This window comes from Vigna umbellata, chromosome 1 (genome assembly GCF_029865625.1).
Source record: "Vigna umbellata cultivar VRB3 chromosome 1, Vumbellata_1.0, whole genome shotgun sequence".
NCBI lineage: Eukaryota > Viridiplantae > Streptophyta > Magnoliopsida > Fabales > Fabaceae > Vigna > Vigna umbellata.
Window position 1 is genome coordinate 23,910,545 of NC_142165.1, and position 13,610 is coordinate 23,924,154.

A 13,610-nucleotide genomic window follows, 5' to 3' on the forward strand; every position below is an offset into this window, starting at 1 on the left:
CAACTCCAAAACAGCAACTTGATTGATTTAAAAGAGAGAGCTTGACACCAAGAATACTTAGGCTGCCTGAGTGATGATCGAAAGAGGAAAAGATAAGAATTTGTAGAGAGAAGGAGGGGAAAACTGAAATTCAGAAACTTTTAGAGAAGAAGGTGCATACAGGAAAATGGCTCGAGGTTTTTGAAAAAGTTAATTATATCTTACCGTCAAAATCTACTCGGTCCAATCCGCTGCACCCACTTGGATTCCACTTTCCTGTTGAATTTAATGACTCTGACAGTTAATATTTAAAGTATTTATTTTGTTTTGTTACTACAAAGATCGAAATAAGTGGTGGAATTGAATGGTATAGTGACACACCATGGCTATGTAAGATTTAGGTGAGTTGTGAATTATGGTTGTGAATTATAGATGTATATATTTTTGTTTATGAAATTTGTATCTTTTGTTTTATGTTGTTATCTGAGACTGCGATGATCATATTTTTTTTTATAGGAGCACAATATAAAGATGTACAATTATGAGGAGTCGTGATAGGATTCAGTGGAGAGAATCTTAATGAAAAATAGTATAGAATAATGTAATAACTTTTTTTTAATGTTTTTTAAACATGGATTTATTATGATGGATTTTATTTAGTTTATAAGCTTGAGAAATAAAAAAAAATTAAATTTCTAGTTTTGTTTAAAATTGTGGTATCATATGTAAATTAAGTAATTTGTTGGTTTTCCTTAAAAAGGAAGAGAGAACAAGTTGAAGATTGACTAGATGTAAGATAAATTTAGAGTATATGAGTGCAACTTATATAAGTTGATTTTATAGAGTTAACTTAGACTTAAATTCTACTTTTTAATATGATATCAAAGTAATCTAAAACATATTCTAGCGAGAGTTGTTGTTTGTCGAATCTATTGTATCATCCATTCTAAGGAGATTTGTTATTTGTTAAGTCTATCATGTTTTTCACTATCAAACCACTATCAACTCACCCATTAATATTTTTATAATATATAAGTGGGTGTAAAATTCACCTTACAAAAAGATTTTGAATAGTAAAATTAGACTTAAAATTTACAGAAAACACGAAACCTAGTGAAGTGTGAAACATCCCAATTTTCGTTTACACTTTTAAAGTTATTTAGTTATAAACAACAAATGCTTTCTTGTAAACCCTATGAAAACATTATTTTTGAAAAGAAAATATTTTTCCTTTTTCACTAAGAATATATATGAGACGAAAGATAATTTTATAATTATATTATTTAGAGTCAATTTTAGGATTGGCCCAACACTGTGTAAACACGTACACAGCCCAGCCCATTATGTCTCATATGTTGTAAACGTATGGATAGTCCTCCAGCCACGCAAGCAAAGTCTGAAAGGTGTGTGATGAGAGAGCACAGAGCGAAAAGAGAGAACACTCCAGGCGATGAAGCTCCGGGACTTCCAGTGCAGATCGACGGCGGAGGAGACGGTGGTTGACGACGGCGGAGAAGGGAAAAATGAAGAGCACAATAAGACAGGTAAGAAAAACGTTCTCTTTTCTTATTTGGTGTTTTTCTGGTATATTGAATCTGCAAAGTTGTATGTTGTTTCTTACACTGATCAGAGATGAAGAGCTCTATTTATAGAGCTCTGTTAACAAACCATTAAAAGCTAAAAACTAACATAACAGAAAACATTAAATACAAGGTTACTGTCTTCCTTTGACAGTAAGGAATCAAACTTGATTCCTAATAGCCTCCCCTCAAGCTGGACGATGAATGGTCGTCAGTCCAAGCTTGGGAACAGTTGACCTAAATCTGACGCAGTGAGGGAACTTTGTGAAGATGTCGGCCAACTGTTGGTCTGAGCGTACGGGTAGAAGGTTGAGTAAATGTTCCTGGACTTTCTCACGGACGACATGGCAGTCGAGTTCGATGTGCTTAGTCCGTTCATGAAAGCTCTGGTTGTGAGCTATATGCCTTGCAGACTTGTTGTCGCAATACAAGGCAGGCGTTCCTGACTCTTCTATCTGAAGGTCTTGAAGTAGATAACTGAGCCACTGTATCTCACATACAGTGGCTGCAAGAGCCCTATATTCGGCTTCAGTGGAAGATCTGGAAACAGTCTTCTGCTTCTTTGATTTCCAAGAGATGAGTGAGGATCCAAGGAAGATACAGAACCCTGTTGTGGATCTTCTAGTGTTGGGACATGTTGCCCAGTCAGAGTCAGTAAAAGCCTTCAGTTGCATAGGGGAGTCAGCTGGAAAAAATAATCCTTTAGAGGGCTTGGATTTGATGTACCTGAGAATGTGTTGAATGGCCCGATAGTGATAATCAGTAGGTGATTGAACAAATTGGCTAAGCAAATTGACTGTAAAACATAGATCAGGTCTTGTATTTGTTAGGTAAAGCAACTTCCCTATCAGCCTCCTGTAAGGACCTGGGTCATCCAGGTAGCTGTCCACTTTGTACAAGGTGCTTGTGTCACTCAGGAAGGGAGTGGATGAAGGCTTGCACCCCAACATTCCCGTTTCTTCTAGTATGTCTAAGGCATATTTTCTCTGGCAGAGGTGGATGCCCTTTCTGGATCTGGCCACTTCCAGCCCTAGGAAGTATTTAAGTTCTCCTAGGTTCTTTATTCGGAACCTATTGTGGAGTAGTTCCTTTATGTAGTTAATCTCCATCATAGAGTCTCCTGTCAACACAATATCATCTACATACACAAGTAAAGCAGTAAAGCTTGTAGATGTTTTCTTAATAAACAAAGAGTGATCAGATTTAGACTGGGTAAAATTAGCAGTAATTAGAAAAGAGGAGAGCTTTTCAAACCACTGTCTACTGGCTTGTTTTAGGCCATACAATGATTTTGTTAACTTGCAAACCTGTCCTTTATTACACCCATCCAGACCTGGAGGTGGTTCCATGTAGACCTCTTCATTGAGGTCTCCATGTAGGAAAGCGTTGTCAACATCCAATTGGTGTAGGAACCAGCTGTTGGAGGCAGCAAGTGCAATAAGTAATCTGACTGTAGTAAGTTTAGCTACAGGGGAGAAGGTGTCTAGATAGTCTATGCCCTCCTGCTGTGTATAACCCTTTTCCACTAAACGGGCTTTGTATCTTTCAATGGTACCATCAGCCTTATATTTGGTTTTGTATACCCATTTACATCCTATTGCGGACTTCCCTGGAGGCTTTGGTGTCATAACCCATGTGTTATTGGCCTGTAAAGCTTGGATTTCTCTCTGCATGGCCTCCACCCATTCAGTCATTTCTTCTGCTTCACTGTAAGATCTGGGTTCCGTATTCCCAGTGACAGTCATAGTGTACTTGAAGTGTTGCTTTGAAAGGTTATCACAGCACAGTAAATCAGAGATGGGATAGGGAGTTTTCAGGTTATTTTTAGTAGTTGAGGATTGATGCACCTGGTGGATATAGTCCTTCAAGTATGTGGGAGTCCTTCTCGGTCTGTTAGACCTTCTATTTTCCTGGCTGTTGGGACTATTGTTGGTGCCAGCTCTGTTTTCTTCATTATCTGAGGGCTGTTCTTCTGGTTGCCCTGCTGCTGCCTGGTCAGTGACTTCACCATGGTTACCATTGCTGGTAGTGTATTGATCTTGTAGGAGATCAGTCAGGGTTTCAACTTTGTCCTTCCCAACATCACAGTGGGTTCTGCTGTCATGATTGCTGTCATGTGGCTCTTTGTATGGGAAAATGTCCTCATGAAAGAGGACATTTCTGCTGATAAACAATTCCTTACTGTGTAGATCAAGTACAATATATCCTTTCACACCATATTTGTATCCTAGAAAAATTCCTTTTCTAGCTCTGGGGTCAAGCTTGCTTCTGTTATTCTCTAGAGTGGAGGCAAAACATAGACAACCAAAGGTTTTGAGATCTAAAAAGGTGGGAGGTAGTTTGTGGAGAATTTCGTGAGGTGTTTTGTGGTTGAGAGTGACAGTAGGCAATCTGTTTATCAGATAAACAGCATGGCCAACGGCATAGGACCAGTAAGCATTAGGAATACTGGATTGGAAGAGAAGGCCACGGGTTACATTCAGAATATGTTGGTGCTTCCTTTCAACAACAGAATTCTGTTCTGGGGTTTCAACACAACTTCTTTGGTGGTTAATCCCATGCACATTATAAAAATCCACACAATTAAATTCAGGGCCATTATCAGATCTTATAGTTTTAATTAGTTTGTTAAACTGATTTTTGATTTTAATAACAAAATTCTGCAACAGTTCTCTAGTTTGGCCCTTATTATTCATGAGAAAGACCCAAGTGTGTCTACTGTAATCATCAACTATGGTTAGAAAGTACTTATGACCATGGACAGAAATAGTACTAAGAGGACCCCATATATCACAATGTACAATTTCAAAGCAATCATTAGTAGCAGAAACACTTTTAGAGAAGGGTAATTTTCGCTGCTTAGCATAGTGGCAAGTCTCACAAACAGTATTAGCATCATCTTTAACATAAGGAAAAATGTCACATATATGTTTCATAACCTTGTCACCTGGATGACTCAGTCTACAGTGCCACAGGTTTACATTAAGGTTCTTAAAAGAAAAAACAGTTTTAGCAGTGTATCTTTGATCAAATTTAGGAAGAGCTTGTAGATAATAGAGACCCTTCCAAGAATTAGCACATCCAATCATCTTCAATGTATGGTTCTCCTTTATCTGACAAGTCTTAGAGGAAAAAATTAGACTGCAGTCCAAGTCCTTAGTGAGGCTTTGAACAGATATCAGATTAAAACAGAATTCAGGGATGTAAAGAACATTAAAAATAACAAAATCTTTTGAAAAACATACGGTTCCAGCATGCTCAGCAGTTAGAACTGTATTATTTGGTAGTTTCACAGAGATAGGTTTAATTTTATAAAAGGTTACAAAATTTGCCCTATCATGTGTGACATGATCTGTGGCACCAGTGTCTATTATCCATGAAAAATTACCTTGTTTATGTTCAGTGTCTCCCCTTTGAACTTGATTGACTTTGTGAGAAGGTTCATCAATCTTGTCCATCATCCTGAGGAGCTTTTGCATCTGCTCAGCTGTGAATGAGCTGAAAACATTTCCATTATTGGTCTGTTGTGTGCTTTGAGTCCCTTCTGTCTCGGTGCTGTTCTGGCAGGCATTTGCAGTGCCCCAGTCAGTCCTCTTGTCCTGATTGCTGTCCCCTTTCTTATACGAAGGAGGGTATCCGTGTTTAGAGTAACACTCATCCACGGTATGGTTCATCTTGTTGCAAAAAGAGCATTGCTTTCCATAGTTAGGATTTCTACCCCTTCCTCTCCCTTGGGCACGAGAACCAGAGCCTCTTCCCTGGCCCTTCCATTGGCTGTTTTTATCACTAGCATTGGCTAGAACCTTGACTTCGGGAGAGCTATTTTTCTCTTGTCTCTCTTGTTGCATAATGAGAGAAAAGACACGATTCACATTGGGTAGAGGATCCATTAAAAGAATTTGTGTCCTTACAGTGTTGTAGGAATCATTTAGCCCTTTCAAGAAGCATATCACATGCTCCATTTCCCTGTACTTTAAGGAGATTTTAGAGAGTTCACAGCTGCACTGAACCTTACATGTGCAGGTGGGTATGGGTCTTAGAAACTCCAGCTCTTCCCATAGAATTTTAAGGTCAGTGAAAAACTGACTTACCCCTCTCTCTCCCTGTTTAATAGAATGTATGTCTTGTAGTAAGTCAGAGATCTTGAAATAGTCTCCTTTGGAGAACCGTTCTTTTAGTTCATCCCACAATTCTTTGGCATCTTCAATGTATATGACGCTCTCAGCAATCTGTGGAGAGAGAGTCTTGGTTATCCAGGAAAGTATCATCACATTACATCTTTCCCATGCATCAAACAATGCATCTGTTTTTAGGGGTTTCTTTATGGACCCATCAATGAATTTAGTCTTATTCTTGGAGAGTAAGGCTCTTCTCATGCTTCTGCTCCATGAGGAGTAATTGTTCTCATTTAGAGTTTGTGTAATGAGAGTGAGACCCGGGTTCTCACCTGGATGTAGGTAGTATGGGCTGGACGGGTCACAAGACTGATCAGTAATTCGTTCCATAAGGAATATTTGCAAGAAACTGGCCAAGAAGATACCAAGAGATGAATCAGAGGGAAGAGACTGGCCAAGAAGATACCAAGAAATGAATCAGAGGCAACGGAAACAGAGCAGGCACTAGACCTGCTCTGATACCATTTTAGGATTGGCCCAGCACTGTGTAAACACGTACACGGCCCAGCCCATTATGTCTCATACGTTGTAAACGTATGGATAGTCCTCCAGCCATGCAAGCAAAGTCTGAAAGGTGTGTGATGAGAGAGAACAGAGCGAAAAGAGAGAACACTCCAGGCGATGAAGCTCCGGGACTTCCAGTGCAGATCGACGGCGGAGGAGACGGTGGTTGACGACGGCGGAGAAGGGAAAAATGAAGAGCACAACAAGACAGGTAAGAAAAACGTTCTCTTTTCTTATTTGGTGTTTTTCTGGTATATTGAATCTGCAAAGCTGTATGTTGTTTCTTACACTGATCAGAGATGAAGAGCTCTATTTATAGAGCTCTGTTAACAAACCATTAAAAGCTAATAAAACTAACATAACAGAAAACATTAAATACAAGGTTACTGTCTTCCTTTGACAGTAAGGAATCAAACTTGATTCCTAATAGTCAATCAGACTAATATATAATGTTTGTAACTTATTGTGATTTTTATAAACGATGTTAGCACTCATAATATTAATAAATAATATAAGCGGATTCAGAAAAAAAAAAAAAAGAACCACATAAAATGCATTATTGAAGATAAGATTGGAATGCACTTCCTTCGTGGAGATAAATAAATTATGACATAAGATCTTTATATCTATTTGAAAGTTGAAATTGATATAGAAGTTGTTGTTTTGTGTGGTGAATTTTCCTCCATTATTTTGGTGAATACTAGAAGTTATATATTCTGCAGATAAAAGTGTAAGTTTGTAAGCAAAGGCCGTGTGAGATAAATGGGTGGAAGTATCAACGTCAGTGAAGATTTTGTTCTTCTAACAGTACACATGAAGAAAGATGTTTTATTATTAGGGGTTAGGAATTAGGAACATATTCTATGTTCTCAGTAGAATCATTGTGGGATAAAAACACAGTGTGTGCTGCTGCAGATCCATGCATGTGAACCATTCCCCCTGCTCCAGATTATTACACAACCAATGGTGTAGATAATATTTATCAATTCTATTTCATTATTTTCTCTTTCAATACCTTTTAATAAATGAGCTTTGTTGTAGTTGTTCATTACTTACTTATATGTATCACGATGTCAAAGCCATGTATTAAATTAAATAATGTTCATTGTTTTATGTAGTTCTATAACATATGATATCTTTTATTCTTTTTTAATTTTTAAAACAAATGTTGATTGTCATTTATTGGAGATCTTACGTGAACTAAAAATATTGTAAAATTATAATATTTAGATGAATATAAAATGTTATAATATTTATAAAGTAACAGTTACAAAGGGTTAAAATTATTATTTCTTTTAAATTGCACTAATATTTTCAACAATTCCCATATAATTTTAGAAGTAAATGAATAAAACTTTTATAGACTATTTTATCTTTTAAAAACAGAATATAACAGTATTAGGAATATTGGATGTTTGAAACTTGCACTTAATGCATATATAAATTTTATTCCGATAAAATGTGAAGACTTGGTTGTCTTATACTACATTTAATTGAATTTTGGTAAATAATATACAATATTAATGTTATTTTAAATTCTAATTGGTTGCATATTATGATTTTGTACATGTATTTTTTTTAATGAGTATCACTTAAATACTTATTTATGTCTTATAATAAAAATCTCATCATTACAAATATTAAGTAAACTTTTAAAGGTATCGGTTTTTATTTACAGATATGACAAGTTACCCACAAAATGAAAATTTCACCCATAATATGCCTGTTATCTGTACGTATATCCGTTTCATAAAACTCGTGGATATTTTAAAAATTATGGGTACCCATAGATAATGGTAATATTAAAAAATATATATTTTATATATTTTTAAAATAAAATTATAAAAAAATATATAAAATTTTAAATAAAATAAAATATAAACTAAAATTTAATTTTAATTAAATTTAATCTAATAAAATATAAATTAATTTTATTTTAAATTAAATATAAATTAAATTTTTTATTTTTATTTTTTGTGGGTAACGGGTACCCGTGGGTCGGGTTGTATAATACTCGCATCAGACCTGTTTATAAGCGGGTATTAAAATACTCTCTACCCGCAATCTGCGGGTAGTAAATATCCGCGGGTACCTACTCGTTGCAGATTTTATCTGGGGGTATTATTTTTGTCATTCTTAGACTCACACATATAATAATTGTCAATGAAATTAATAAAGGATACTTTAAAAATATTAACCACAATAATACATATATTTCAACCTAAACCTTATTATTAATATATGTTTCGATCCCAAGTTTGTCGAGAAAGCATTACTAGGGTCAGTTATTGCATTCAAGAGGTCTTGTCCGTTTTGGAGACGGGATGATTCGTCACAATTTTGTCCTTAAAAGACATCTCGAAAGATGGAAGGATGAGAGAATATTTGAATTTCCTTAGGCCTCGACTCTTAAATGATGTGAAACTATTGGACGTGGTAGGAGAATGACAGTTATTCCCTAATGAAGAGCTTAAGGGATCGATGATTCATCTTAAATCCTTGTTATCAACCTCATGGTATGGATATCACCACTTTATCATAGATCCTAAAACTTTCTTATTGACTTGAGCGTCCGATAGTCTTTTGCAGGTGGATCTTCCCTTGCATTCCAACCTTCAAGAAGTACACATCAGAGACTTCAAAGCCGCTCAGATGATAAGACTCAAGAAAAATGTAGAATTTAGAAATAATATTATAATGAGACGTGAGTATGTTTTAGCTAACCTTCATATTTTTCACAATGTGTTGTGTAACTCAGTTGTGGTGATAGCTCTTTGTTGGGCTAAGTGGTCACATGTTCAAGCCTTGGCTAGAGTATAAATTCTATGTTATTTATTTGATTTTTATCTTAATAAGTGTCACACATGTTATTATGATGGTTATGATGATGTTGATGCTCATGGTGGTATTCATGATGATGATCATGGTGATGATGATGCTCCTAATGATGTTATTTATGATGATGGTTATGATCCTGGTGGTTACCATGGTGGTGTAATTAGCAAGAGTGCTGATGAATGGATAGACTGATGGTCTATATAAGTGATGTTCGTGATGACATGTAGAATTGAGGAATTGATGATAAAGACGTTGATGATGTTTAAATGATTAGTAATTAATGCGATAATAATGATAAGGATGAGGTTTGTGTGTTGTTATTATGATATGTTTTTGTGATATTCATATATTATATTGTTATTGTTTATTTTAAGAATAACTTACTTGATACATGTTTGTGTTTGTTGTTTGTCATTTTTGAAAATGATTGTATAATGAAATTATACGTAAGCAAAATGATGTTGCATATGTTTTAAAAGGAGTTAGATGACGGAAAAGATAGGATTCTTTAAAGTTGTTTTTGTTTAAACTTTTGGAACGATGTAATCAAATTTATTTTTATTTCCATGGTTATTTTAAATAATTTTGAACTATGTAATTGGACATTGTTTTTGAAACATGATTTAATTTATTTCAGCACATTTTAAATATTAAGCTTTTGAAAAATACATTTCTTTATTATACAAAATTCGATTTTTTTTTTCAGTTTAACTACAGCTCGTGAATATCTGAAATTGGTATGTTACATAAATCACACCAACTATCCAAATATCCTCGTTCAAGACCTCGATAGATCTTTTCTCGCATTCCAATTTTCAATTTTCAAAGTACATGTCAAAAACCTCAAAACCACTCTGTCTACATCTGTCCAAAAGACCAAGCTTAAAATCCTTATAAGAACAATAATTTATAACTTTGAAGTAAGAATGAAAAATATTTATCTAAAAGAGGTGCACAATATCCTCTGTTATTGTCCAATGTGATTGTCATCATTTCCTTTTCTATTTGATATTCACATTTTGGTTTGGTAAATAACTAGACTTGGTGCATCCGATACACATATTTACTGCATGGATGACAAAAGTGTAATAGTAATGAAAACATAAAATAGAACAATGAAAAACTCTGCCCATGGATGATGATGATGATTCAATTTTGCTTTTGTGCTTTCTTAATACTTCAAAAACAAATATAAAAAAGTTGTCTTTCTTGACACAGTAAATTACGAAGCAGTCATCCACAATGATCTTATTCAGTGGCATGCCAAATAAACTCTCACATCTCTACTAAATGGAAGTCACATCATCAAGAGGATAGCACTTCATTTAGTAACGTTTTTTTAAGGCATTATTGGTGTTATTAATGCTTTACCAGCAGAAAAGCAGAAGGCACTTATCAAATCAGATCCATGCAAACAAAGAATTTTAAATGACACGCAGGAAATTTGTCAAAAGTGGATGCTACAAATCAAGAGCAATCTACTACTACTCTGATGGGAGTTGGTAGCAAATATGTACCAAGGCTATACCATAATATTAGCCCTTAATCGGGAAAACAAGTGGAGAGAAAATATTCTCAATTTGAACAAAGTTTTGCATCCACAAGTTTATTAAAGCACCAGACAGCACTTCCTCTCTCTATCTCTCTCTTCTGTTTTCCAATTTTTCTTCATCTTCTGTATGTTCATATTTTACTGTAATGTTTAAACCGCCACCTGGCGTTGAACAGTGCCATGAGAGTACCCTCAGAAAAAGTCTTATAAATAGTCCATTATTAGCCTCTCTTCAGTTGTACACAAAAGCTTCATCTCATTTTATAAGAGGGTCAAGACTTCAACATGGCACTGACCCTTCTTATGGTTGTTGCTGTTCTTGGTACTTCTTTGTTCATTCATTCTTTAGCCCTCTCAGTATTTCTACCTTTTAGCAAAAAATAATGATCTGTTGGCATGTTTCTTGCAGGGAATGTTGCCTCAATGTCTCTTTACGCTGCACCAACGTATGTTGAATTCCACCACTCCTTACTTGTTTCACCTTCTCAGTTTGTTACAATGAAGCATTGGAGTCTCATGATTTTACTTGTGCAGGGTTACCTTCAAAAGGGTCATAAGGAAGAAAAGTACAGAAGAGTTTTCATGCATTCCTTACATCATAGCCCTGATGAACAGTCTCCTATACACTTGGTATGGATTGCCAGTCGTAAGCAACAAGTGGGAAAATTTTCCTCTTGTCACAGTTAATGGAGTTGGGGTTCTCTTTGAACTATCTTACGTTCTCATCTATTTCTGGTATTCTTCACCCAAAGGAAAGGCAAGTTTATTCCTGATCTACCACCTCTTTCAAGACCAAGTTATTTTCTCAGTGTATAAAACATCTTTCTTCTTATTTCAAATTTAAATCAAAGTATTCAACATTTAATCAAAATCAATGACCAAGATAGTATAGATTTGACACCAATAAACTATAAACAAACACATTTAGTTCAATTAAAATATCAGTTTCAATTCAAAAGAATAACCAATGACAACAAATAATTCAGATAAAAACAAATAATAAAATGGGCAACATATGAGAAAAATTACCTAATTCATTTCCTTACAATTGGCATCCAATGTCACCCATTTCTCCCCCCTCATAGAATCCACAGCATGAAGTTTTCATCATATTAATTTTCTTACAGAAACAAAAAGAATGGCCAAACATTAACTCCAATGACAAACTTGCAAAAGATCTTATACGATCAGTGAATATGTGTTCTATAATAAGAAATAACCTGTTGGTTCACATTTATAGCTATTTTGTTTCTGAAACACATGAAATTTTACAGGTGAAGGTGGCCATTCCAGCAGCAGCAGTTCTTACAGTGGTAGGTGTCATTGCCATTGTATCAACTTTTGCCATCTCCGATCATCGTCACCGAAAGCTTCTGGTGGGTAGCGTAAGCTTGGGAGTCTCAATAGCACTGTATGCATCGCCTCTGGTTGTAATGGTGAGCCATGTTTTTCTCAAGAGAAAACAGAGAATAGCAAAACCGAACAGAGTAGATCCATCATAAGAGAAAAAAGAAAAATGCCCTTCAGATGTTTGTTAAATGGTATTAGATAATTTCGTTTTATTCATATTGCAGAAGAAAGTGATAGAAACCAAGAGCGTGGAATTCATGCCTCTGCCTTTGTCTTTGAGCTCCTTGTTGGTCAGTTTACTGTGGATGACTTACGGACTCCTCATTCGTGATATTTTCGTTGCGGTATGTACTTGTTTGCAAGTATCAAAAGTTTAGTTAAATTTATTTTATTTTTTAATTTTTTTAAAAATCACATTTTCCATTTTCTTTTTTTAGCTCGTGTTTAATTAATGATATTTCCAAATAGTAACATTGAATAATGGCCGAATTAAAGGAAAACAATATGATCACATTAAATAATAGTCTTTATTTGTCAAGAATAATCTAAAAATTTATATCTAGACGGGATAAAAATAAATATATTAAAATTATTATATAAAAAAATACCCATAAGCTAATTTCATCGAACTTTTGAGCGATATAATCCTTGTGTGGGTTATCTCACGTTTTCCATCACTATTATTTCATTAATTCCAATATAATGTTTTTTACTTTTTTAAATGAAAATTTAAAAAAAAAAACTTAAAGAAGAGTGATTTGTTAAGAGTAATTGTACTGTAACATACTTTTAGATTTATTTGACACAAAATATAACAATAAAATGATCATAAAAATAGAAATTTTTATATTTTTTTAAGAAAAAAGAAAATAAAAAATAAATAAAAATAATATAAAAGATTTAAGTGTGTGAAATAATATTTTTTTCATTGTTAATGTTGAACATGTAACAGGGGCCAAATGTGGTTGGAACTCCCCTGGGCATCCTCCAGCTGGTTCTGCACTGCAAATACGGGAAGAGGAGAGAGAAGGAAGAACCGAACAAGCAAAACGTGCACGAGGAAAAGGTGGACATGGAAATGGGACATCATAAGGACGGGAATGTTCCTAGTAACTGAGATTCGGAGTACTGATATTACCTATCTTTAATTTATGTCTCTTGTTATACTTTTTCTTTCTTTATACTAATTTTGTATCATGTCAATTGATAAGCATATCAATATTAAATGAAATGGAAACAAACTTGAAAGTTAGAAGATACCGTGATTTCCTGTACAGAGATCGTTTCCTTTTATTTTTTGTTTTCTTTTTTCATTTTATTGGAGATTTTTGTGATGTCAATTAATAAATATTATGAGATTAAGGTGGTGGATTGAGGTGAAAAAAATGTTAAAAAAATAAAAATTTATAAAATAAAGATGAAGAAATAGTTACGTTGCATATTTAGTTTTTAATAGAATAAAAAAATAATTTAATGTTATAGTATATTTTTTCATTAATTTAACTCCTTCTTATCAGATTGTGAACGTAAACCTATTGATAGATGAGAATATATGAGTAGATTGAAGAATTTTGATATATACTCTTAAGGGTTGGGATGGAGGGATATTTACCTATAAAAAACTCTTTAACA

The 13,610-nt window shown here is 34.4% G+C and overlaps 2 protein-coding genes across 2 annotated transcripts; one reads left to right on the forward strand and one right to left on the reverse strand.

Moving 5' to 3' along the window:
* Positions 1-4,631: 4,631 nt before the first annotated feature.
* LOC148204958 (uncharacterized) lies at positions 4,632-5,827 on the reverse strand. Its single transcript, XM_088103459.1, has 2 exons — positions 4,948-5,827; positions 4,632-4,672 (listed from the first exon to the last, which is right to left on the reverse strand). Exons 1-2 carry the CDS (start codon positions 5,825-5,827, stop codon positions 4,632-4,634), a joined length of 921 nt encoding a protein of 306 aa, XP_087959585.1.
* Positions 5,828-10,614: 4,787 nt separating this feature from the next.
* Positions 10,615-13,252, forward strand: LOC124840249 (bidirectional sugar transporter SWEET3-like). The gene is made up of 6 exons (XM_047316267.2): positions 10,615-10,950; positions 11,038-11,074; positions 11,163-11,385; positions 11,903-12,064; positions 12,203-12,322; positions 12,931-13,252. Exons 1-6 carry the CDS (start codon positions 10,914-10,916, stop codon positions 13,093-13,095), a joined length of 744 nt encoding a protein of 247 aa, XP_047172223.1. The 5' UTR covers positions 10,615-10,913; the 3' UTR covers positions 13,096-13,252.
* Positions 13,253-13,610: the final 358 nt, after the last annotated feature.

Excerpts from the sequence above, each read along its gene's own strand:
- LOC148204958 (XM_088103459.1), bottom strand. The coding sequence starts at position 5,827 with ATGATACTTTCCTGGATAACCAAGACTCTCTCTCCACAGATTGCTGAG. Across the intron at positions 4,673-4,947 it reads AGACACTGAACATAAACAAG|ATAAAGGAGAACCATACATT; the intron begins GTAATTTTTCAT and ends AAGACTTGTCAG.
- LOC124840249 (XM_047316267.2), top strand. The coding sequence starts at position 10,914 with ATGGCACTGACCCTTCTTATGGTTGTTGCTGTTCTTG. Across the intron at positions 12,065-12,202 it reads CATCGCCTCTGGTTGTAATG|AAGAAAGTGATAGAAACCAA; the intron begins GTGAGCCATGTT and ends TTCATATTGCAG. Across the intron at positions 12,323-12,930 it reads TTCGTGATATTTTCGTTGCG|GGGCCAAATGTGGTTGGAAC; the intron begins GTATGTACTTGT and ends AACATGTAACAG.